This window comes from Neofelis nebulosa, chromosome 13 (genome assembly GCF_028018385.1).
Source record: "Neofelis nebulosa isolate mNeoNeb1 chromosome 13, mNeoNeb1.pri, whole genome shotgun sequence".
Classification (NCBI taxonomy): Eukaryota; Metazoa; Chordata; class Mammalia; order Carnivora; family Felidae; genus Neofelis; species Neofelis nebulosa.
The window spans coordinates 44,293,364-44,318,685 of NC_080794.1; the positions used below are offsets into that span (position 1 = coordinate 44,293,364).

The window sequence follows — 25,322 nt, forward strand, 5'->3', positions numbered from 1 at the left end:
TGGTTATCTGCGGGCAAGATACGAGAGGGATGGGATACAGGAGTACAAACAGAACATCAACTGTAAGATTTTTTTTTAAGCTGTCAAATAGGGTAAAGGGTTAATATTTGTTAAACATGAGTTGGGGTAAAACATATGGCTTATATTAATGTGTGTGCTCTTGTGCATATTCTAAGTATTTCATCATACTGATTTTAAGATTTGAAGTTCGTTGTATTTGTGAATACTGGAAAACCTTATCTGTACAAAAAGAAATCTTGTAAAGCCTCAGCCTCAAGAGGTAGAGCTTTTAAAAACTGAATCTTTGTGACACCTAGTGGCAGCAGAAGGTTACAATCTAATACACGTTTAGAAACAAACTGGATTCAACATACCACAGATACCTGAATTCTTGGTTTAATTAACCTTTCACAAAATTTTTAAAGCTTGTGCTGTTTGTTTTGATTTGTGTTCTTAGTGGACCACATTTGAATATTAAAAAAAAAATTTGTAATCTTTATTTTTGAGAGAGAGCGAGCGAGCGAGCAACAGAGAGAAAGGGAGACACAGAATCCGAAGCAGGCTCCAGACTCTTGAGCTGTCAGCACAGAGCCCAACACGGGGCTCAAACTCACCAACTGCGAGATCATGACCTGAGCCAAAGTCAGACGCTTAACCGACTGAGCCACCCAGGCGCCCCTGAATATCTTTAATGACACTTTGGAATATGGTATTGTCTTGTATACATCAGTCATGGGGCTCAGACTCTGGTCTCCTAAAAAAACATCAATTATGTCACTTCCGCTGTCTCCCACACAAGCCCCGCCCCCGCCCCCACCCGGCCCTGCCACCCCACACTCCCTGGGTCAGTGAGAGCAGCAGAGAGGAGCTCCGAGCTACACACCCAGCTGGCCAGGTGTCCATCCCTACCTCACACCAGTGCCCCCGCCTCATCTCCCCAAGCCCTCAATGGCCCTGTCAAGGTTCCAGGTCCAGGTTTTTCCTGTGCCCTCCACGTCCATTCAATCAGCTTCCAAGTCCACCTCTGGAATGTGTCAGACCCATCACTCACTTTCTCCCTGTGAGGGACGGGGGAGGCAGGACCATCAATCGCTCACATTCATGTTCCCCATAAGAACCTAGTTCAGTTCTTGGCGCGTGCGTGGTCAACCCAAGACAAATGTTCATGGAGTACATTTCCACTGCCACGACCCAGGCTCAGACCCTCATTACCTCAGGCCTAGACTAGGACAACAGCAGCCTAAATACCATCCTTTAAAACCTCTTAAAACTTCTCCCTGTGACAGAGGGACACATCCTCATCCCTCATTCCCAGTGAAGTTTGTCCACGTGCAGATCTCATTTCCACTCCCGTTGTCAGCAGACACGGTTTAAACTTCTTAGCTTGGGATGTAATGTGCTTCACAACCTGGTCCAGACCTGACGTTGCTCAACCTCCCTCCCCCAGACCCCTGCCCAGACCTACTATTCTTCAAACTTCCTGAGGGCGTTCCCATCTACACTGCTCTGCTCACATGTTCCTCCTGCCCAGCCACCATCAATTCTGCACCTTTGTTCTTGTGTGGGTGTCGTTTGCTCGGAGTCTTTCACTTCCATGCAGCTCTAGGTGGCGTCTCTCCATGTAAAAAGTTAATGGCACTACCTACCAAACTGGCCCTTTGGAGCTTGTGTCCTGATTTATCTGCTTGCTTGTGCCTTTGCCCGCCATCTGGAAGAGTGCGTTTCAACGGCACTGACCGCCTCTCACACTGGTTTGTGTTCTCGGAAACTAGCACAGTCCTCAGAGGGAAGCCAGCTCAGAGGGGTCTGTGGAAATGAGAAGAATTAGATAAAGGGTGAATGGCCATTGATTGCAATTGGGATAAGCCCTTACAATCTTTAATCTGGAGGTAGCTGGCACAGGACTCTGAACAATGTGTTATACAAGCTGATCTCTTATATTTTGGCTAAGAAACCGATCACCTGTGGCTGTGGAACATGAGAGAAAAAGGAGCCGGTATCAGGCTCCCTGTATTGGGCTCGAAGTATAAGCAGCACGGAGGGTCAAGGATGACTCCCACCTTCTAGATTGGGCACTTGGTTAGTAACAAAGCTACCTATCGTGCTGAAGAAATGAGGAAGGGAAAAAGCTACTAAGAAACTAGAGTCAACTCTATTTTAGACAAAGCTATTTTCTAACGCTCTTAGTATCCCACACACATTCAGTAGTTCTGTCAAACCGCATGGGGCAGCAAGGCCAGCTCCAAGGCTCATTAGTGAACAACTCTGCGTAGTTACTTTCTGAAATTTCATTCCTCCAGACATTCAAACGCAAGCTTATACCCACAGTCCCACGAACTCCTGATAGAGCCTCTGGCACCAAGAAGTGCTCCCTGTTAGTCCTCTCCCCTCTCCACCATTTTCAAGCCTTCCCACCCAGTCACAAGCCCCCTTCTGTCTTGCCCCAGCCCTTCCAGTTGGGATCAAAGCTGGACAATGGGCATTGACCCTGTTCCTAATTTATGGTCAAGTTCTTTGTAAGGGCCACAGCCTTCCTAAACACCGACTGCTTGGCTGGGCCAAACTCTTGCAGTGCCTCCCATGAATTATGCCTTCTTGTCTCCTCGCCTACCTTGAGCACCGCCGCCCCCCATCACCACCTTTCCCTGGCTGGGAATCTGCTTTGAACAATGCCACTTACCTCCTGGCCTAGAGCCAAGCGCCGACACCCAGCTAATGGTGAACATGGTAGCCACACACTCCACTGCTGCTCACACTTGACTTCAGATCCCGCCGGTCTTGTGACAGTCTGCCAATCCTCAATTCTAGCGTGCCTCCATTACCCATGGATGCTGTTCTACCGTTGAGTTTGTTATGGGCACTGGGGAATAGGACTGAAGAGCTCTAATGCAGACTCCACTTACCTGGCACAGTACCTGGCAGGTAAGACAACTTCACTACCTGTTGAGTGCTTACTAAGGGCTAGGCACCCCTATGAAAACTTCACATGAATTGAGTCACTTCATCTTCAGAGCAATACTAAGAGGCAGGCACTATTACTTATTATCCAGATGAGGAAACTGAGGCAGAGAGTAAGCATCTATTAAGTGCTTTTTAATTTATTTTTTTAATGTTTATTTTTGAGAGGGGCGGAGGGGCAGAGAGAGATTGGGAGACACAGAATCCAAAGCAGGCTCCAGGCTCTGAGCTCTCGGCACAGAGGCCGACACGGGGCTCGAACACATGGACCGCGAGATCATGAGTTGAGCCAAAGTCAGACGTTTAGCTGACTGAGCCACCCAGGCGCCCCTATCAAGTGTTTTGTGACTGCATGAACTTCCGTTGGGCCCAAAGAGTTGTCCAACAATCATTCTGTGGTCCATTCCCCCGGCAGATGTTTTATTTATTTTTTTTTAATTTATTTTTTTTAAGCATTAAACAATAGATATTCATTAAAGGCTAAAATATCAAAGTTGAGTTTATCCAAGGGTCATCAGGCCCTAGGATATATTAGGTCAAGATGCCCAAAAGGCAATGATACCAAAAGGCAATTATACAATTTACAATGAAAAGAACAACTATTAAGTAGGCTGGTCTTCGTATTGGCTGGGTGACACGTTATTGCCACAGGGAAGAAGCTTTCTAAGGGAAGCAAGTTTAAAATTACAAGGTGTTTGCTCCCCACCCCCCAGCCAAAAGGCTTCTCCTCCATTACCTTTTCTCTTTTTCATTGCCAATTTTTTAAATATAGTCCAGCCTTTATTAAAACTGGGATGCTCTTTAAAATGCACATTTCTGGTTTTTGCTAAAACTAAGTTAGAACTTCTAAGACTGAGACCCAGAAATGTTTATATTTTAATAGCTTCACCACTCCATCCAAATGATTTTAACGCGCATTAGAGCATCTTTTTCATAAATCTGTACCCACTTCCTCACTTCATGCTGTTTATTCATTTCTCTTTCTTCCTTTTTACTTAAATTGAAATCCAAGTTAGTTAACATACAGGGTTATAATGATTTCAGGAATACAATGTAGCGATTCATCACTTACATATAACATCCAGTGCTCATCCCCCAAGTGCCCTCCTCAATGCCCATCATCCATTTAGCCCATCTCTCCACCCAACACCCCACCAGCAACCCTCAGTTCGTTCTCTGTATTTAAGTCTCTTATGGTTTGTCTCCCTCTCTGTTTTTATCTTATTTTTGCTTCCCTTCCCCTATGTTCATCTGCTTTGTTTCTTAATTCCCCACATGAATGAAATCATACGATATTTATATTTCTCTGACTTATTTTGCTTAGCATTAAATACACTCTAGTTCCATCCATGTTGTTGCAAATGGCAAGATGTCACTCTTTTTGATAGCTGAGTAATATTCCTTTATATATATACACACACACCACATCTTTGTCCATTCATCAGTTGATGGACATTTGGGCTCTTTCCACAATTTGGCTATTGTCAGTAGTCCCCAGCACATGTTTTTTGTTTTTTTATTTTTTTTAACATTTATTTATTTTTGAGACAGAGAGCATGAACAGGGGAGGGTCAGTGAAAGAGGGAGACACAGAATCTGAAACAGGCTCCAGGCTCTGAGCTGTCAGCACAGAGCCCGACGCAGGGCTCGAACCCACGGACCGCGAGATCATGACCTGAGCCGAAGTCGGACACTTAACCGACTGAGCCACCCAGGTGCCCCCCCCCCCCCCCCGCCCAGCACGTTTTATTTTTTTTTAATTTTTTTTTTTCAACGTTTTTTTATTTATTTTTGGGACAGAGAGAGACAGAGCATGAACGGGGGAGGGGCAGAGAAAGAGGGAGACACAGAATCGGAAACAGGCTCCAGGCTCCGAGCCATCAGCCCAGAGCCTGACGCGGGGCTCGAACTCACGGACCGCGAGATCGTGACCTGGCTGAAGTCGGACGCTTAACCGACTGCGCCACCCAGGCGCCCCCCGCCCAGCACGTTTTAAATGCATCCTCACTCATGTACCTGACCAGCCTCTGCCCTTCTCTCCTTCTTTACCAAAAGGATCAGAAGTAGAGAATCCTAGACTGTGTGTGCCGCTCCACTACCCTCAAATATTCATCCCCTTCATTTAAAATGTCTCTCTCTCTACATTTTCCCCCTCCTGGGGGGAAAACATAATTTCAGAAGTGCTCTCCTCCCTCTTGTCAGTTTTGACCCACATTTAGTACTCCTGGATCCCTGCTCGAACCCTCCTGAGCCACACCTTCAGTCTCTACTTCTGGGCTCACCAACTTTTCTATTTCCTATTGCCAGAGTACAAGCAAAGCCTCATTTCCAAGGAGGGCATCCCTGCTCAATCCTGCTACATTCTCTAGTCGCTCTCTCTTCGTCACCAAACTTCTCCAAAAGATCACCTCAGTCTTTTTCCTTTCCTTACCAAAATCCGTGCCCTTAGCCACATGATCTGAATTTCACTTGCACATCCTGAAAGGAAACTGTGAAAAGTCCTCAAAGGCCATCCTGGGTCTTCCCACACATCCCTCCCTGGGGTCAAGTGTAGACTTTGGTGGCTGGTGTTCAGACCCTCCCCAGTCAGGTTCCTACCCGTCTGTCTTTGGCCCAGTTTCCTTCGCATTTCCATGAATTTCACCCACTGAAAACTTACCTCTCCTTTAAGGTTCCTTTTGAAATGTCCTCGCTTTCATGAAGCTTGCTCCAATCTTATTCCCCTAAATTCTTAGCTTCTATTTGCACCAGGTACTTAGTTCCTATTATATGTGCACATAAGCTGTACTTGACCCAAAAGTGCTGTAGGGCAAAGGTCATGCCCTACTCTTATTCCCCATAGTAAATGGCAGGGCCAGGAGGAGGGCAGGGCAATCAGAGTTCCCCCATAGCAAAATTTTAGAGGCGCTCATTCTCAGGTTCATGTTAACTGCAGAGATGGCACTTAGATTTGGTTCTCTAGGGGCCACACTTATGCCACCCTGGTGACTACTTATGACCCTTTGACATAGATTGAAAATAAATGAATCTATAAACCAATGAATCAGTAAGACGACAGTGTAATGATTCCTTATCTTCCTTGTGAATGAAATTGGAGAGAGTAAATGTAGAATGCAATCATAATCAGTGAGACAGAAAGGCAAGTCTGCCGGGGAGTTTCTAGGAATATAAATAAAAACACCAGGAGGACTCTCCCCTCTTCTTCCATGAGATGCTGTCATGGCTGAATATAGCACCTGGAATTACTGACGGCAGCCACACTGGGAAGAGCCCAAGGATGAGACCGGTGGAGACCAGAAAGGCAGAGCCAAGAGAGAGGGTGCCGGAGCCCTGACCCATCGCGTCTGCGGCCTGCCCATTCTCTGGACTTCTCGTGGGAGACAAGAGATCATTTGATCCATTAAGCCACTTGCATCAAGGGTGTCAGCCAGTTTCCAAGTCAGGGGTTTTGGTCACTTACGTCAGGCAAAATAATACTGAGAAGTGTCATTTCCCAGGAGAGAAGCGTGTGGCAGAACAGGGAGCCAGGCAATTTCTGCACCCTCTTCTCTTCCTTCTTTCAGGAGATGGGTGAATGGGTCTGGGGTAAAGGCCCCAGGCTCAACCTGGCCTCTCGAGCTCTTGCTCCTGAAAGCCTCGGGGATCAGGACCGGCCACAGCCCCGCCGTGCTTCGGTCCTCCACGTGAGAAGCAGATCAGGCGGGCTCTTCAGCTGACACAGAGAGAACTATCATTCTCCAGCGGCTTCTCTTCAAACTAGCCAAGAGGAACAGGATACTCAGCTTTGGCCTGGTGTCCTGCACTCTCTGGTGGCCTTTTAGCATCTGTAAAGTTGATTCCTTGATTCCCGCTTGGCCCTTTCGGCCTGGTTCCAAGCAGGTTAAGAGACACAAGTCATTCGATACTTCCCAAACCCCCTAAATTCTTCTCAGAAAGTAACCATATTAAATTTCGCCAAATTAGGCAAGTTGAAGAAGCGAAGGAACAGGGATTTTCATGAGAAAAAGTCTGTGGCATCTGAACTCTGGTTTCAGGCGAAGGTGGACCGACAGAGACAGGCCTTGCCCTCACCTGTGAAACGACGAAAAACCAGCACCGTTTGGTGCGAAACAACAGCTGTTGGGACAGTGAACCTGAGGCAACAGAGGACAAAGACCTCTGAGGAACGGGAAACAGTGTTCCCTGCAAACGCATCAGCGCTCTGCCTTGTGGGTGAAGCCCAGTGGTCTCAGAGCCCGGAGTCCAGGGGTACCTCCAGAGGGTCCCCCTGAGTCTTCAGCTGAGTAATAAATGCATGGGGAGGAAGAAGTGGTAAAAAGCCAAGGAAAGAAACTCTCGGATGACTGGAGGGCACACGAGCTCTCTCAAAGAGAGCTGGGAATAAGTTACCTTTCTGTCAACCATACCTCAGTAAAGTGGTCTAAAAATACAATGAAGATAGTGTCTCTTTCCACAGCCAAAGTGACAGTTCTCATAATTCACTCAACATGGGACAGCGTCCCTAGAGTGTGTGTCCTTAATGGTGGGACAAAACTTGCCCTAGACTCAATTCTTCTCTGGTCCCACCTAACAAAGCTTCTTGAAAGCAAGACCAGAAAAGATCAAATTATTCCCGAGTACCTTAACGGCATCCAGAAACAAAGCTCACAAATATTTACAGGGATAAAAATATCCAACACCCAAGAAGACAGAATTCACATCTCATCCAAAATTACTCGGCATAGAAGAAGGTTGAGAGAAAAAGCGTCATCTCCTTTTTCACCCCGTTCTACCTCCTCCCTCTTATGCTCAGATCTGGCTGGGGATGCTTCCAAGAGGGCTACCCTGTGTCCCAGAGCCACAGTGATTCACCCCGCGACTAGCCGGCACTCACAGACTCTTGCTGTCAAGCCCCAGCACCAGACTGCCTGGGCTGCGCTGAGCCCAAGGGCCCCCTGAGCCCGCCCTTCTACCCCCAGCCCTCCACGAGGGTGCCCTCACAGGCCCAGGCTGGGGGGCGGGGGGACACATGCTCTCTGGCTGCCTTAGACACCTGCCTGGCAGACTGAGACAGGTCATCCATGCTGGGGACACAGTGCCTGGTGGCCCAACTGACCCGGAAACCATCTCTCCAGGGCACCTGGGACTTCTTTCTAAAGAATATACAGAACTGATACGACGAGATAACATTTCTTTTTAATGAACCCAGTGCTTTCCCCATTATTTTTCCCCCTTTCTCTTTTCCCATTTAAGCAACTAGGCTGTTCTGTTCTCATTGCCTCAGGAAAGATATATGATGACCAAAAGCAGATCTTTTAAATTTTTTTAATTAATTTATTTTTTATATAATTGTTTTAATGTTTATTTATATTTGAGAGAGAGAGACAGAGTGCGGGGGGGGGGGGGGGGGCGGACAGAGAGAGGCTGAAGCAGGCTCCAGGCTCTGAGCTGTCTGCACAGAGTCCGACACTGGGGCTTGAACTCACAAACCATGAGATCATGACCTGAGCCAAAGTCAGATGCTTAACTTACTGAGCCACCAGGGAGCCCCTAAAATTTTATTTAAGAATCCTCTTCCTGGCATTTATGTTTCCATGCCTATACCCTTCCTTAAATAACAGAAAGGATTCAGAATAAAGACTTAGATTTGGAAGAATTTTAAAAAGGAAGCAAAGTTCTCCCTAAAGTTCAAGGTTGGGTGTGAAACTTCCAAGGGGCCAGGAGAGCAGTCAGGGCCCATGGACCACCCAGCGCCCACCCGAGGAAGCCCCCTGCATGGCCTGTGTCCAGCGAGAGCGTCTCTCCAACAGTATTACCAGGATGTCTGCTCACACTGGTTGATCCAGAAGAAATGCTGGGTCTTGGTACCCCAGAACTTGGCATCCTTCCCCATCCAGCCCTATCAGTAAGCGTGAATTAATGGTCCTACAAAGTATCACTGCCGAGCAAACTGGAGAAATCCTCACAGTCCACTTCCAGGGGGGAGCTCAGATCTAAGGCATGTCGAACACTCCCAAGTCCTGCACAGTGGCAGCCCCTTTCACTCTTCACAGACCGTAACCTTCACCTTGGGCAATCTTGTTCTCACGCGCGCGCACACACACACACACGCACACAGTCTTTTCAGCTCATCTCCCATTTGCGCCTTCCGGTTGCTTGGGCAAACTCTCGCTCTTGCTCTCTGAGGAATCCTACAAACAACCAGTTGCATGGGAGAATCCAAAACAACATGTTAAGGCTACCCTTGAAAGCCCATTTATAAAGCTGTCTTTAGAGAAAAAAAAAAAAAAAAAAAAGCAGAGTTCAGGTTTGGAGGAAAAAAATACAGTCGGGAACCTCATGTTTTGAAACTTGAAACAAGCAGAAAAATGTATTGCTCTTGGGTGGTTGATTTTACAAATCTTGATCAATGTTTAATGCAACCTAAAAGCAGAATAAAAAGTAAATATACTTTAATACAATCAGAATTGTGAAAAGGTACAAGCCAAAGAAATCAGAGTTGGGGTCAATTCTATGTGACTATGTAAATGAAGCTTTTCGATAGTTTTCGAATTAGTTCAAGTAAGATCCAAACTCAGCATGATAACAACGGTGTTCTCAAGCACAGTGTTTATCAACCCATCCTTTCTTCTCCTTCTCTTGCTCCCCTCCCCCCTTTCTTACTGTTATCCCTATCATTCTTGTAGGGGTCCTCCTCCTGTGTCCACCTCTTAAATGATGGAATGTGTAATGGATGTGCCTGAGCCCCGTCCTGAACATTCTGCACATTCTCCTAGGTACCCGACTGCCTCTCCTAGCTTCACCTAGCTCATATGCCGACGACTGCTACGTTCCTATCTCCTGCCTGGACAGCTCTCTTGTCCTCTGAACCTGTGCCGCACATCAACTGGTCTTTGGCCACTTACATCTGCGTATCTCAGGGTCACCTGAGACTCAGCATGTCCACAATGGAAGCCATCATTTTCACAAAACCTACTTCCTCTTCTTACGTTCCTCACCTCAACAAATGGCAAGCTCTGAGTCCAGTTGGTTGCCCATGGCAGAAACCTGGGCATCACCTTGACTTTCTTCTGTCCCTTATCCCCCCAGCCAATATCAAATCCACTGGGTTCTCCCCATCTCTGCTGTCTACACCTTGATCCTAGCCCTGGTCATCCTGCATCTGGACAATTATAAAACCTCCTAAGTGGTCTCTCTTTTCCACGCGTGCCCACTCAAATCCTCTGTCTCCCCTCTAAAGCCACATCTCCAGTCCTCACATAAACCCTTTCAGTGAATCCCACTGCACTTGCCATACAGAGCACAATGTGATGTGGCCATTAGCCACTTCTCCAGCTTGGAGTTGCACCATCTCCAAGCTCCGCACAACCCAGCCAGCGTCAGAGCTGGGCCATTCCGTTCTGTGGGAGTGTCTTGCTCTCCCTGTCTGCTGGGCTGAGCTCAGACTAACCCCTTAAGTTTCATTTCCTCAGGAAGACTCATCCAGGCTAGGTCTGTCCTCTTAGAGCACCTGCCCTTGGCCCACGCCGCGCCCCCCCCCCCCCCCCCCCCCGCTCCGAGGGCAGGAGCCCCATCTGTTCTGTGCATTTGTCTTCGCTACCTCCCTGCGTGGTCCCAAAACACAGCAGACATTTAATGGAACATCTCTACTAACTGATTAGCACCAAGCCCTTCCAGTTCCCCCTTGTGAATAGGCCACCAGTGCCATCTCTCTCTCAATTACTGCATTAGCCTCCTAATGGGTGTCCTCACCTCTCTGTCTCCATCCTCCCCTCCGTGCTGCTGCCAGAGAGCTTTTCTAAAATGCAGTACTGATAGCATCAGCCTCCATTGCCTTTAGGATAAAATCTACGGCATCTGGGCACAAATTACCAGGCCTTTCACAGCCTGGTTCCTGTTCCCTCCCCTGCGTGGTCTCTCCTCCTCCCTGCCTCACACCCCCAACTCTCCCCTGTCAGGTCTCTAGCTGACTTGTACTCTCACATCCTCCCCCTCGCACCCCCAGCAATCAGTCACCAACTTCCTTCAGGAAGCCTTCCCTGACAGGGCTCCTCCGCTGGGCTGGCTGTCCCATTTTGTCAGTGCGCATGGTTAGGTCACTAAATACATCCTCTGCCAGGACAGTCCTGGTCTATACCCGCAGGTCCGGCTTAGATTAATAGCTCCCTTGTTCATTCTCAAAGCCTACTGCTCTGGGCAATAAACCACTTGTTCCCTCTAACTATGACTATTAATTGCTTGTCCAATCGCCTGTTTCCCCCCTAGACAAGGTAAAAAAAAGAAGAAAAAACCGTTTTATTCACAACAACATCAGGCACAATGCCTGGTACCTAGAAAACACCATGTGTTTATTAAACAAGCATGTGTACTTATATACTGTAAAAGCATGCACTTTCATTAGGATATTTATTTCATTCTAGTGTTTGCTCCTGAGAAACAATAAGCTGGCACCCGACATTTAACTTAAAGATTATGTATTTCACCAAATGATTTTAAATATATATCTTGAAGAGATTTTGAGATTTTCAAAGCCTAACTCCAAAATATATATACATCACCCTCTGCATATGGCACACCATGACCTCAGCTCCAGCTTCCAGCTACTTTCCCATCAGTGCTGACACATTTGCAAGGAGCCAGACCTGCGCCCAGCCTGCCCCTGGTGGCCAGCAGCACAGGTCCACAAAAGGGCAGAAGGCCGATTGGGAATATGGTCAGCACTCGGGGAACTGGTTTCTTTCTATATGACAGTAAGGGCCCATTTGCCATCCAACCCAGGCCTCATAGGCACTAGGCTTTCCCAGAGTAAAACAAAACAAACAAATCTGTTTTTCACAAAACACTTCTTAAGGATACTTACATCAGACAGCATTGGCTCATCAAGTTCTTCCACTCTGCTCAGGTTAGGTGCCCCGTATCGATCGCTAATTTCAGCTAGCGTTTTGCCTGAGTCTGGTGTTATATCCTACAATCATTAAAATTCATTTCTAATATTAGATGAGTTCAAAATGAATATGTTAATTTTCTCTGATTTTGGTAGGAGATTTCTGAATTACAACATCAAAATTCAGCGTCATTAATTAATGGAATGAACCAACACCTGTTAACGGAGAGAGAATTCTAGAGATAAATGCTAAAACTTACTTAAATTTAAGAAATTTAATTTAATACAGAAAATTAACATGTATCATTGGAAGTAAACATATGGTCAATAAATATCTCACGACATTCTGGTTTTTAAAAATGGGTGATGGGCATTGAGGAGGGCACTTGTTGGGATGAGCACTGGGTGTTGTATGTAAGACATAAATCATGGGAATCTACCCCCAAAACCAAGAGCACACTGCACACACTGTATGTTAGCCAATTTGACAATAAATTAGATTTAAAAAAAATAAAAAATACAAACGCAAACCAAAAGTCCAATTTTTATCCATTTTGAGATTTTGCTCTAAAGAACACTGTACTTGTGAACTGTTGTTACTAGAACACATACTTGGACTATCAAGTTTGATAATTTCCTAATTAAAAAGTTTAGCTCCTAATGCATCAAAGTTAAGCTTTGCCCCCCAGGACACTCATTCATTTCACGTGACACAGAATAATGTTTCCTTCTCACCTCTGAATGTGAACTATCTTCACTCGTAGGTATGTTTTCTATATTCATTCCCATCTCCTACAATATATAAAAATGAAGAAAAATATTTGAATATACTTTCCATTTTGATTCCATGTTTAATGTTCAAGAAGGTTTATTTTTACATAGTGCTATGATCAGTTTAACAGCAAACATGTCATCACTTTTAAAAGGGTGACCTGAATACATTTAGTACAAAACTGCAGCTCACAGTCTCATTTAACACTTGACACTAATAGAAAACCATGTTTTATTTATAATCGAACACGACTCTTTAAAAAATGAAATGATCTGAGACATTAAACCGAAAGCCAAATTATTAGTCAGGGTGACAAGTGACAAAACAAAAACTTTCCTTCCATTTGACATCACTGAATCCTCACCAGAGAGAAAGGGGATATACATTCCCAAGTATTTAAAAAAATTTTTTTTAACGTTTATTTATTTTTGAGACAGAGAGAGACAGAGCATGAACGGGGTGGGTGGGGGGGGGGGGGACAGGCTCCAGGCTCTGAGCTGTCAGCACAGAGCCCGATGCGGGGCTTGAACTCATGGACCATGAGATCATGACCTGAGCCAAAGTCGGCCGCTCAACCGACTGAGCCACCCAGGCGCCCCAACGTCCCCATGTATTTATGTGTGTGTGTGCACATGCATGTATATCCACGTGCCCTCCAACATTCAGACTGAGATAACATCAGCATCTGTGTTTTTGTTAACTACGTGTGTTTTCAGACTATGTATAGGGTTTTGAATTTATCTTTTTTGTTTGTGTTTTATCTTAGTATTTTATTTTTTAAAGTAGGCTCCATGCCCAACACGTAGCCCAATGAGGAGCTTGAACTCACAGCCCTGAGAACTGAGATCAAGTGCCTGACACTTAACTAAGCCACCAGGTCCCCTTAATTTATCTTTTTAAGAATCTCATTTTTTATTTCAATCCATTCTTCCACGTTTCAAAAAAGTGCTCTAAATAATGATGCTCTATTCTAAGCCATGAATAGACATATTCAATGAAACCTACTTCTATTTTTAATTTTAATTGTGGAATAAATCGAGGCTGGTTATAAACATAGAATATAAAATATCCAGTTGAAAGGTATAACTCAGTCCTTCAGAAGTTTGGTCTATGTGACACATACATTTTGGATCCCAGGGAACATTGGCCAAACTAGAGGTCTGACGTTATACAGACAGTCAATGGAAACAGACTTTTTTTTTTTAATTATTTTTTTAATGTTTTTTATTTATTTTTGAGACAGAGACAGAGCATGAGCAGGGGAGGGGCAGAGAGAGAGGGAGACACAGAATCTCAAGCAGGCTCCAGGCTCCGAGCTGTAAGCACAGAGCCCGACGCGGGGCTGGAACTCACGAACTGTGAGATCATGACCTGAGCTGAAGTCAGACGCCCAACCAACTGAGTCACCCAGGCACCCCGAAACAGACTTTTTAACATAAGTCCCTGCGTAATTGAATGAAAGACATGAAACAGCCATATAAAAATACTTTGAAACATAAAAATATTGTTGATAACACATCTAACATGAGGAAGAAATATGTGACTGTCTCAGAGATCAGAACGCCCTCAACGTTACAAAGAACTTAACCTTCAACATCAGCTACCATAGTCAAGGATAACTGTGCCTTGACTAAAATGTTGCTAACATCCCCAAGAGAGAACTCTACTGCTCACAAAGCAGTTTCACATATACGGTCTTGACTGATCCTCATGAAAAACCAGTAAGACAGTGCTAGTGATATCTTGTTATTCTTATTTTTCAAAAAGGCAAAAGGAGACTAACAAGGTTATAAGACTTGTGTCAGTCACACAGCTAATGTGTAGCACGTCTATGAATCCCACGTTATAACAGCTGGAAGAAACAGTTTGAGGGTTCTAAGAGGTTTTAAATAAAGCGGGCAGGTATAAAACTTCAAATTACCTTCTCTAATTGTTCTTGAGCTCTGTGTAGTTCTTCTACTCTTTGTCTCTCTTTTTCTTGCATTTCCAACTCCAGCTGGAATGCCAGCTGTTGCTGAATATTCAGAAATAAATAAGTCATGTTAAAGTCAGATCAATTGCCAGGAATTAACTCTAATCACTCTGAAATGTCCCAGGATAATTAAGTTTATACCTACGTAAATTTCAGACGCTTACGAGAATAAATGATCACAGCCGCCTAATACTTTAGCTTTTACAAATATTTCCTGAAGTCTAACATAAAAAAGGAAGCTTCCTTAATTGCTAATTTGCAGAAAAGAACAATTTGCGCAAAATCATGTTATTTTCTCTGTTCTTCTTAGAGCAACAAATGAGATTGTCGTACTTTTTTTCAGATAAAATCTCTTCATCCATAGATAGGTCTTCAAATAGCCAAACCTTGGTTACAGAAGAGTGGATGAGAAAACCTTAAGTATATTATCTGAAACCACAGATAATCAACAGCATATTTGGTTCCAACTCAACAGACATGCCACACTAGAATAGGGGTCAGCAAACTAAATTCTGTGGGCCACACCTGAACCCAGTCCTGTATTGTACAGTCCATGAGCTAAGAAAGGTTTTACAGTTTTAAGTGAAAATACTGAAAAATACTGAAAGAATAATATTTCGCAACACATGGAAATTACAGAAAATTCAAATTTCGGTGCCTATAAACAAAAGTTTTGTTGAAACACTGCCAGGTTCATTTGCTTACTTATTGTCTGTGACTGGTTTTGCAGAACGGCGGTTGGGTAGTTGCAACAGGGACCATAGGTGGTACTCTCATCATTTTGAGCTCTGCTCAGCACACTACAAATCACAGTCATGCCATTTTATCTCAACAGTTCTTGGAGTGGCATGGTATCACCACACCATGACATTTTTTATAACAGTGCACACCCATCATGTCAAAACAAGAAAAGATGTGGATTTGGAATGTTGCTCTTTGAAGATACAGTGGAGAGTGGATTCTTTTATTATCAAATTAAATGGCAAAGTATGGTGCTTACGAAGCAATGATACTTTATTAAAAGAATGCAATACTGGGAATGCAAGCTGGTGCAGCCACTCTGGAAAACAGTATGGCGGTTCCTCAAAAAACTAAAAATAGAACTACCCTATGACCCAGCAATTACACTACTAGGCATTTATCCAAGGAATACAGGTGTGCTGTTTCGAAGGGACACATGCACCCCCATGTTTATAGCAGCACTATCAACAACAGCCAAAGTATGGAAAGAGCCCAAATGTCCATCGATGGATAAATGGATAAAGAAGATGTGGTATATATATACAATGGAGTATTACTCGGCAATCAAAAAGAATGAAATCTTGCCATTTGCGACTACATGGATGGAACTGGAGGGTATCATGCTAAGTGAAATTAGTCAGTCAGAGAAAGACAAATATCATGTGACTTCACTCATGTGAGGACTTTAAGAGACAGAACAGATGAACATAAGGGAAGGGAAGCAAAAATAATATAAAAGCAGGGGCGCCTGGGTGGCGCAGTCGGTTAAGCGTCCGACTTCAGCCAGGTCACGATCTTGCGGTCCGTGAGTTCGAGCCCCGCGTCAGGCTCTGGGCTGATGGCTCGGAGCCTGGAGCCTGTTTCCGATTCTGTGTCTCCCTCTCTCTCTCTGCCCCTCCCCCGTTCATGCTCTGTCTCTCTCTGTCCCAAAAATAAATAAAAAACGTTGAAAAAAAAAATTAATTAAAAATAATATAAAAGCAGGGAGGGGACAAAGCATAAGAGACTCATAAATATGGAGAACAAACAGAGGGTTACTGGAAGGTGTGTGGGAGGGGGGATGGGCTAAATGGGTAAGGGGTACTAAGGAATCTACTCCTGAAGTTGCACTATATGCTAACTAATTTGGATGTAAATTTTAAAAAGTAAAATAAAAGGGCACATTTTGTAAAAAAAAAAAAAAAAAGAACGCAATACTACCAGACTAAGCACGTGTCATCACAATATTCTCAGCCCACATGAAAACAAAGGTCAGAAGTATTAGAAAATTTAAGCAGAATTACTTCATCACAGGATTTCTTCACAAAAATTTAAAATAGAAATGAGACTGCAATGGAAGCAAGTTCCCAAGTGGTTCCTTTGTTAGCGAAGCAAAGACGCTCACTTACCAATGATGATTTAATGACGTGTTTTGATTTCAGTGTCCTGGGGCAGAGGGTGGCGTGGGGGTAGGGGGAGACTTACATTAAGATTTTGGTGAAACAGTTGCTCAAAGAGTTGATGGCTTTGGGAGCAACATCAACAGGCAATTAAAAACAAGGTGAATTAGGGGCGCCTGGGTGGCTCAGTTGGTTGAGCATCCGACTTCGGCTCAGGTCATGATCTCACAGTTCGTGAGTTTGAGCCCCGCGTTGGGCTCTGTGCTGACAGCTCAGAGCCTGGAGCCTGCTTCTGATTCTGTGCCTCCCTCTCTCTCTGCCCCTCCCCTGCTCATGCTCTGTCTCTCTCTCTGTCTCAAAAATAAATAAAACATTAAAAAAATTAAAAAAAAAAAAAACAAGGCGAATTATTTTGAGCGATTTTCCTTGGCTCCTGATGGGTAGACTAATGTTCCCAACGCTGCTCAGGGGTTACTGTATACTGGAATCAAGGCTGAGGGTTTTTGTTTTGTTTTGTTTTTTGGAGAGAGAGACAGGGGAGAGGGAGAGAGAGAGAATCTTCAGCAGGCTCCATGCTCAGCGCAGAGCCTGACTCGGGCTTGATCCCACGACCCTGGGTCACGACCCGAGCTGAAACCAAGAGTAAGACGCTCAACCGACTGAGCCACCCAGGCGCCCCAGGGCTGAGTCTGAAGTGACTGAAAGGTCAGCCTCTATGAACAGTCTTCATGGGACAACTACAGGCAAGAATATTTTCAAAGAAGTGGAGAAACACTAATTCAGTAAAAGCAGCAGCGAAACCTGCTAATATGTGTTACAACCAATGGTGAACGGAAAGAGGCTTAGTTGGACACGTTTACCAAGCTTGTGAAAACACAGCGTGGAGAGCCTATGAGTCGTGGCCGTATTGCCTACCAACAGGTCCTCTGCAGGAAGCGTCACGTGCTCTTGAGCCAGCGGGACCAGCAGCACCTTTCCTTCACCCTTACGAGCGTGCCCATCATCAGTTCTGTGAATTTCTGTCAGGAACGGAAACCGAATAAATCTAGGCTTGCCCTACCACACAGCAGTTCCACGGCTTCACCGTGAAGCCGAAATTTGAATTTTCTATACTGGCCATGTATCATGAAATGAAAACACGGTAACAGTTTAGTGTGAATTTTGGGGCTCAGGACCAAGATTGAAATTTTTCTGAATGAGAAGAATCATGTTCAGTCACTATTATCAAACCGTAAATGGCTTTGCAAATAAGCTTTTGCTACAGACCTAATAATGTTTTTAAATCGATTCAAACTAAACATACAAGGTGAAACAGCACTAACATGTAAAAATTTAGCCCTGCAGGACAGACATTTCAACAACACCTAATGTTTGAATCACCATGTCAAGCTGCCTCATTCACTTCCCATGCAGGCAAAATCTAAAACAAGAAACTAGACCCCCATTCCCACACAAATCTGCAGCAGGTATATTTCCCAATCTCAAACTATAGATCCAGAGTTTTGTTGTTGTTTTTTTTTTTTTTTGGCCTTGATTTAAGTGCAAATTAAATTTCCATATCCCCAAATCCATTTAACTGTGTGATTGAGAAGCTTTTACCAACCTTCAATTGGAAGTGATTAATCTACAAGGTAATGACATGCCAAAAGGCAAAACAAGATAAAAATCTAACAGAATTCTACAAATGCATTCCAGGAGATAAATATGGTCAAAATTATATGCACATGGACTGATAATCAGTATTTGGCAGGAAGCATCTCTAAGCTATTTTCAAAGATGGAATACTAAAATCTCATTACAGATCAGCATTAACAGATAAATATTTTCAATCAATTTTGATGATAAGGAACATTAACTCTGAACTCCAACTAAGTGAAATATTATCTTTAAAAAAAAATTTAAGTCTTCCAAGTAGTAAGCCGGATTCCAAAAAGAAAGTTATATTTTGCATTCAATTTTATTTTTTTTTATTTTATTTCATTGACAAAACATTTGTGGAAATTTGTTCTCTCTTGCTATGTCTACATAATACTCCATAATACATACATATCCCATTAAGAGCACTTTAAAATTTTTTTTAACATTTATTTATTTTTGAGACAGAGACAGAGCATGAACGGGAGAGGGTCAGAGAGACAGGGAGTCACAGAATCTGAAACAGGCTCCAGGCCCTGAGCTGTCAGCACAGAGCCCGATGCGGGGCTCGAACTCACGGACTGCGAGATCATGACTTGAGCCGAAGTCGGACGCCTAACCGACAGAACCACCCAGGCGCCCCAAGAGCACTTTAAAGCTATGCTTTTAAAACACATCTTTTAAAAATAATACATTTTGACAAATAAAGAGATAATAAACAGGAGTTAATATTTATTTACGAAAGGTCGTTGAAGGGAATTTCTTGGTAATTTTGTATCATGCACACTAGGATAAAAGTGATGGGGTAGGTAGCCGAAGTGCAAGAACACATCACTCAATCCACTTGCAGACGTTCGCAGAGGAAGTGAGATAACTAATCTCTCAACAACAACGCAAAATGTACTTGGTAAATACCAACCACATTGGTCATCAGAACCAGTGTAACATTTTCGGGAAAATTTCAAAACCTAATTCCCTTCTTCACACATGAGTAAAACCATTAGAAAAGGTATTCAAAAAACAAAACAAACAAACAGACAGACCAGCTTTTATACCTCCTCAGTAAGCTCTTAAGTAGAAAATGGCAGTAAAAATACTTCCCAGTTCACAAGGGCCCGGGGTTTACTGGAGAGTGCTTAAAAATCAGTAGCACTAATTGTGAGAGCAGGGAAGTGACCAGAGTCCTGAAGCCCAAGCTCACCTTGATCCAATGGATATCGAGCGCCTCTATGTTTCTTTGCATCTCAGTCTCACTCTCTCCCAAGCTCTTCTCTGGTGCTCCCTCCTCCCGACCCACGTGCCCCTTTTCCTCATCTCATCTATTTCTGCCCACCAAGCTATTTCTTTAACTGGTCATAAAATCTTCTGGAGACTATTACTGTTATCTTCCATTCCCCATACAATGCTCAGGGTTCGATGCACAGCGGATCACTTCACGCTGGTCAACAAGATACCGCGAGAGGAGTGCTTGATTTCTAGTATGGCCAACTTGGATCTAAGTAAGACAAAGTGGATGAGTCAAAGAACGTTAAGTGCCTCTACATTTGTGACATAACTGCCTTGGGGAAGGAGAACTGCTGAGAGGTTCTCCTTATTCTGATAGAAGGGGGCAGACACTGGCTGTAGAAGCTAAAGAACAAGGGCAGCCTCTCAAAAGTTGGGGCAACTACAGCAGACACTCACCCATTTGGATGATCGTTTGACATCCAACTCAATGCTTTGCCACCTCCTGATAGGAATTAGCCAAATGATTAGATAAAAAGAAGATTCGGAAGCAGTCAAGTTTTCAATAGCCATATCTAAGGTGCCTAGAATGTTCTACCCAAGTATCAGGTATGAGAGTTTAGGCAGAGAAACTATTTGCCATGTCTATACTCTCCTTCTTATCCACACACCCAAATCACGGGCTTCTTTCCCTTTCACATATGTGTAGCTGTGACTCGAGACTCTAGAGTTAAGTACTACGTGGTAGAATGGTAAGGATAACCTAAACTTAGTTCGGAGGCTCTGCATAAATTAAATCGGTCCAGAAGCCACTCTGGAACTTTCCCTATCTTGTTTACACTCCAGGACTCATCCCGTAAACCGTTCCCTTACCAACATCTTCAGCTCTCCAATCCCGTTACCCCAAACCTACTTCGGTCAAGGGGTCTGCCCCTTCCACATCTTCACTCAAATATCTGGCCTAAGTGGAGAAAACCCATAATCATAAAACCAAACCAACTGGCAACATTATAAACGCCTGGTCTCTAACTCTAACAGGGTACTCCATGCCACCAAGCAATGCTAAGTTTCCTGGTCAACTCTAACATCCTCCAAAGCCACCATTTCAAACCCTCACTGCTCTTCCCATACCTCCCACTTCATCGCCCCATTCTTGGAAGACGGTCATGGTCTCTACCTCATAAAGAAGAAAGAGTCATTCAGAAACTGCTTTCAACTTTGTGCCACAAAACCTATACACCCACATGTACCCAGACTATCCTCTCCCCATTTCTTAACGTCAACCACTCCCTTCCCCTCTGCTCCTAAAAAAACCCCAACCTCCCTCCTTGAAAATCCCCTTGAAAGCATTACCTCCGCTCACTGTCTCCCCCATTATCCTCCCCCCTCCCCAACACACTGCTCCTATCAAGGTCACCAGTGGCCTTGAATGAGCACTTCACAGTCTTGCTCTCACTCAACCAGCAACTGACTCCTCGGGTCTCACTGAGACGCTCTCTCCCCTTGGCTTTCATGAGAACACACTCCCTGGGTTTCCTCCTACCCCAGCTGCTGCTGCTTCTCTAGCAAAGAAGGCGTAGATACAGAAACACAGAAACATGAAGACAGAAGAAAGCCATTCCTAACTGACTAGCGATGGAGAGTTTTTCGCCATTTGGGTCGCACCACACTGAGGCTGACCCCGCTAATTCCAGTCACCCCTGAACCCCCACGCTTGTCTCACCTGCTGAATCAGGAGCTCCTCTGCTTTGAGCCTCTCCATCATTTCCTGCTCTATCAAAGCCAGTTCTCTCTCACACTCCAGGTTGGCCATTTCCTTCTGTCTCTAGCAGTGTTCAAAAATAGTATCAAGTGACTAAGTGAAGATAAAACAATTTGTGAAAACAATCTTGAAAGCATGTTAATCACCAACAATGGGGAAAGGGTAAGCAAATTTTACTTCACCCGTGTGGAAAATGTGTAATAATTTGGGGAAATGTGTGTTTTATTTGAACAAAGAGCATAAAATTAAAATTATACAGTGGGTATGTTCACGATTATGTAAAAAGAAAAACTACAAATGTATAGAAAATGTATAGAAAAAAGACTAGAAGAAAGAGGTCTTCTCTGGGTATTTTTTTATGTTTTTGATATTGTCCAAGTTTTTCTATAGTAAACATGCTATTTTTATAAAAAGAAAGAAATAACACTTGAACTTCTTAAAAAAGCAAATCGGACCAATTATTTGACTCTTCTACTTTTTTTTAATGCTTATTTATTTATTTGGAGAGACAGCACATGCAAGTGTGCATGTGAGCAGGAGCAGGAGAGGGGCAGAGAGAGAGAGGGAGAGAGAGAATCCCAAGCAGGCTCCACGCTGTCAGCTCAGAGCCCGCCAGACACAGGGCTAGGTCTCAGGAATCATGAGATCGTGACCTAGTCGGATGCTCAACCAACTGGGGCCTCCCTCACTCTTCTAATTTTCTACAAGAAGGTCCCCACTTACCAGCTGCTCCATGGTCACATTTTCCTTATATTTGTAAATCCACAATGCTAAATATTCTACTGGATCCACTGGGCGAATTCTCGCCACTTCTGCAAGACCTTGAGTTAGACACGTCCCAAGGCACTTTTGAAGATATGTCGACTCCATTTCTCACCCCTAACCTCTAAAAGGTAAATGTTTTTGCATTAGTGCAGGAAACGTTCAGTAAGGCACAATAAAAGTAGAGTCCGGCAAGGCCAACAAAGCGTTACATCCTGTCACCAGTCGTGGGCGCCCCCCCCCCCACCCGGTCAGGGATGACACAAAAAAGCTGGCTCTGGGAAACTTCTCACAGTTTCCAAAAGGCCTCCACAGATGTCACTACAACTAACACTAAGATGCACTTTCAAAATCCTGAAGGGCTTTCGAGTCCAGGAGTCAGAGAAGAGCAACAAACAAAACCCCCAACCAGCAAAAGGAAGGAAATAATAAAGATCAAAGCAGAAATAAATGATACAGAAACTAAACAACAACAACAACAAAACAACGACAAAAAAAGAAAAAGGGACACTGTCGTTGGGAGCTGACTATATGCCAAGCAATGCATGTGTCACTTAATCCTCACAACATGGGTAAAAAATCGGTATTATTTATCCCCACTGTGTGGATGAGGAAGCCCAGACACAAGGAGTGTAAGTCCATATGGTGGAGATGGGATTCATACCCAAATCTTCATTCCAGAGCCATTACCTTCATGACTAAGATGTTCCTCCCAAGCCATGGGGGTCCGTTTTAGAAAACATCACAATACTCCACCTCAAGAGATCACAGAAGTCCATGAATCTCTAAGGACAAAGAATAAAAAGAATTCAACCTTCAAAGGATAGCATAAGAGGCTCCTCATGCTTTGGCCCCAATTTCTTCGCCCGCTCACCTCCAGACATCTCCTCCGCCACCAGCACATCCTGGGCTCTAACTATACTGAACATTCTGCCATGCTGCCAGTCACCCCTTGCACACTTCAGTCTCCAAGACTGTTGTGCATAATGATTCCTCACCATCTCCCAGCCTGGGAAATGTCTTTCCTCACCCGCAAGATGTAGGTCATCTCTCATTCCCTGAGCCTTCCCAAGCACCATAAAGAAATTCTTCCTTCTCCAAGCAACTCACACAGCACCTGTCATACAACCTGAGAATCATCTGTGTACGCGCATGTCCGTCCTCCCTCTAGAAGACAAACTCCTCCAGCTCCTCAAGGAGTGTGTTTTAATCACAGGGCAGACACGCTGGTTCCCCATGGAGCAAGTGAACGAGTTTCTCCATTCTCCCAATAATGTCCCAGTCTATTCAGTTATGAAGATGGGACAGGAATAATCTTAGACCAGATTTAATTTTTTTTGAGAGAGAGACAGAGCATGAGCAGGGGAGGGAGAGAGGGAGACACCGAATTGGAAGCAGGCTCCAGGCTCTGAGTTATAAGTACAGAGCCCGACGCGGGGCTTGAACCCACGAACCGTGAGATCATGACCTGAGCCGAAGTCAGATGCATAACCAACTGAGCCACCCAGGTGCCCCAATCTTAGACCAGATTTAAAAGAGAGAAGAGAGAGAGAGAAAGAGAGAGAAGGAACGAAGGAGGAAGGAAGGAAGGAAGGAAGGAAGGAAGGAAGGAAGGAAGGAAGGAAGGAAGGAAGGAACAAGGGAAGGAAAGAAATGTAGCAACAACTGCATCTCAGGTGCTTTGAAAAAACTAATCACCCTCAAATTACCCTCACAGCGTCCAGTCTCTTCTGAGAATCTAACGAGATATAATCGTTGTTCAACAAATATATACTGTGTGCCTATATGTCAGACATGAGCAATTATAGAGCAGAGAATGCCAGCATGTCTGGTCCTGTCCCTGGACAGATGCACCTAATATTCCGCATAAAATTTCAGAAACAACAACCTCCTGAGGTTCATCCATAAGCCCCACCTCTTCTCTCTCATTTGATGGTGATGAGGGTACAAAATGGTATAGTCCCCATGGAGAGGAATTTAGCAATATCTAGAGAATTAAACAGATATTTACCCTTTGAACTATCAGTCTCACTTCTGGGGATCCTATCTTGCAAAAATATGGAGTGATGATACATACACATAGTTATTTTGCACCGTTATTTAGAATAGTCAAACTGGAACTGCATCCAAAACTTCTTCATTAAGGGACTGACGAAATACAGCAACACAATGAATTACTGTGCATATAAAAGACAGGAGGAAGGTCTCCCTATTTTAGAGACCTGGAGTGACCTCCAGGACACTGGGAGAAAAAAAAAAAAAGCAAGGTGCAAAAATTGTATATAGTATGTTTTGTATTAACAACAGCAGTGGAGAAAGGAATGTGTATATGCGTACATAAGTGCAGCCATAAAAACTTAAACTCTAAAAACTGGCACAAATGAGCCTAATTCCCTATCGAGCTGGCATGGGTGTCTTAACCATACAGAGAGAATGACAGTATTACAGATAGTTTGAGACACGGTATCTTCACTGTGCTTCTTCCGTGGGATATACTCTAAGGACAAAAATAACTACATTGACAGGTCAATGTCATCTGAAGTGGAGTAACACAAAACAGGCAACAGATTCCTGAAAATAAATGGGAAAGGGACCATGTCCCCAAAGAAGAAACCTCTGGCCTAAGAGCGGCTCCCAATGGAGGGTCAGTCTCGGATCTATGGGCATGGCTTAGCAGAACCCAGGTAACATCTGCTACCTCGCTTGGCATGTTTCCTGTCCATGAAATGACAATATCCATACACAAAGGATATTTGTGTTCTTGCAAGGAATGTTACTTATCATATACACCAACGGGCGCATCGGCGCATATAGAAGAAAGCTCTTTCCCACAGAAACAGCTACCTCAAGCCCGGAGAAGTTGTCACAAGAAGTACAAAGAAGTCCTTTTGCCCATGCTTAGGAGAAAGCCGGCCGGCCTAGTGAGAAAGGAGGGGCCCGGGTACAGTTACCAGTCCTCTCCACCCGGCGGCGCAGTGCCGCCAGCGGGGTTGAGGGGGAGGGGAGGGAAAGTAAGAGGAGGAGGAGGAGGCGGTAGCAACGGCGGCCGCCCCCAGGCGCTGCACTAACCTCGCTCTGCTCGGGGAGCCCAGGCGTCAAGGTCCAACGGCCCGAACCACCGCGCGCGCGGGACCCCAGCCAAGCGCCAGCAACAGGTCTGGGCGGCGCCCGAGCGCTCAAAGTCGCTAGGCATCTCCCGTCGCTAGGCAACGAGCGAGCGCCTCGGGACGCGAGAAGGCGCGCAGCCGCGGGGA

The 25,322-nt window shown here is 44.6% G+C and overlaps 1 protein-coding gene across 6 annotated transcripts; it reads right to left on the bottom strand.

Annotated features, from left to right (window-relative positions):
* Positions 1-882: 882 nt before the first annotated feature.
* Positions 883-25,165, bottom strand: DYDC1 (DPY30 domain containing 1). 6 transcript variants are annotated; one of them, XM_058696836.1, is made up of 8 exons: positions 25,138-25,165; positions 22,759-22,853; positions 22,030-22,192; positions 21,268-21,369; positions 14,515-14,607; positions 12,557-12,613; positions 11,798-11,902; positions 1,492-1,806 (listed from the first exon to the last, which is right to left on the bottom strand). In XM_058696836.1, the coding sequence occupies exons 3-8, from the start codon at positions 22,174-22,176 to the stop codon at positions 1,744-1,746; spliced, it is 567 nt and encodes a 188-aa protein (XP_058552819.1). In that variant the 5' UTR covers positions 22,177-22,192; positions 22,759-22,853; positions 25,138-25,165; the 3' UTR covers positions 1,492-1,743. The 6 variants fall into 6 exon arrangements, with proteins under 6 accessions (XP_058552823.1, XP_058552820.1, XP_058552821.1 ...); XM_058696834.1 differs by lacking the exon at positions 25,138-25,165 and adding an exon at positions 24,913-25,119; XM_058696839.1 differs by lacking the exons at positions 1,492-1,806; positions 25,138-25,165 and adding exons at positions 9,214-9,360; positions 24,913-25,115.
* Between the last annotated feature and the right edge of the window lie 157 nt (positions 25,166-25,322).

What these genes read in the sequence shown, in the direction of transcription:
- DYDC1 (XM_058696837.1), bottom strand. Translation starts at nt 22,176, where the DNA reads ATGGAGTCGACATATCTTCAAAAGTGCCTTGGGACGTGTCTAACTCAA. An exon ending in CTCAAGAACAATTAGAGAAG is followed by an intron (nt 12,614 to 14,514) that starts GTAATTTGAAGT and finishes TATATATTGTAG; the next exon opens with GAGATGGGAATGAATATAGA. An exon ending in AAGATAGTTCACATTCAGAG is followed by an intron (nt 11,903 to 12,556) that starts GTGAGAAGGAAA and finishes TAATGATTGTAG; the next exon opens with GATATAACACCAGACTCAGG.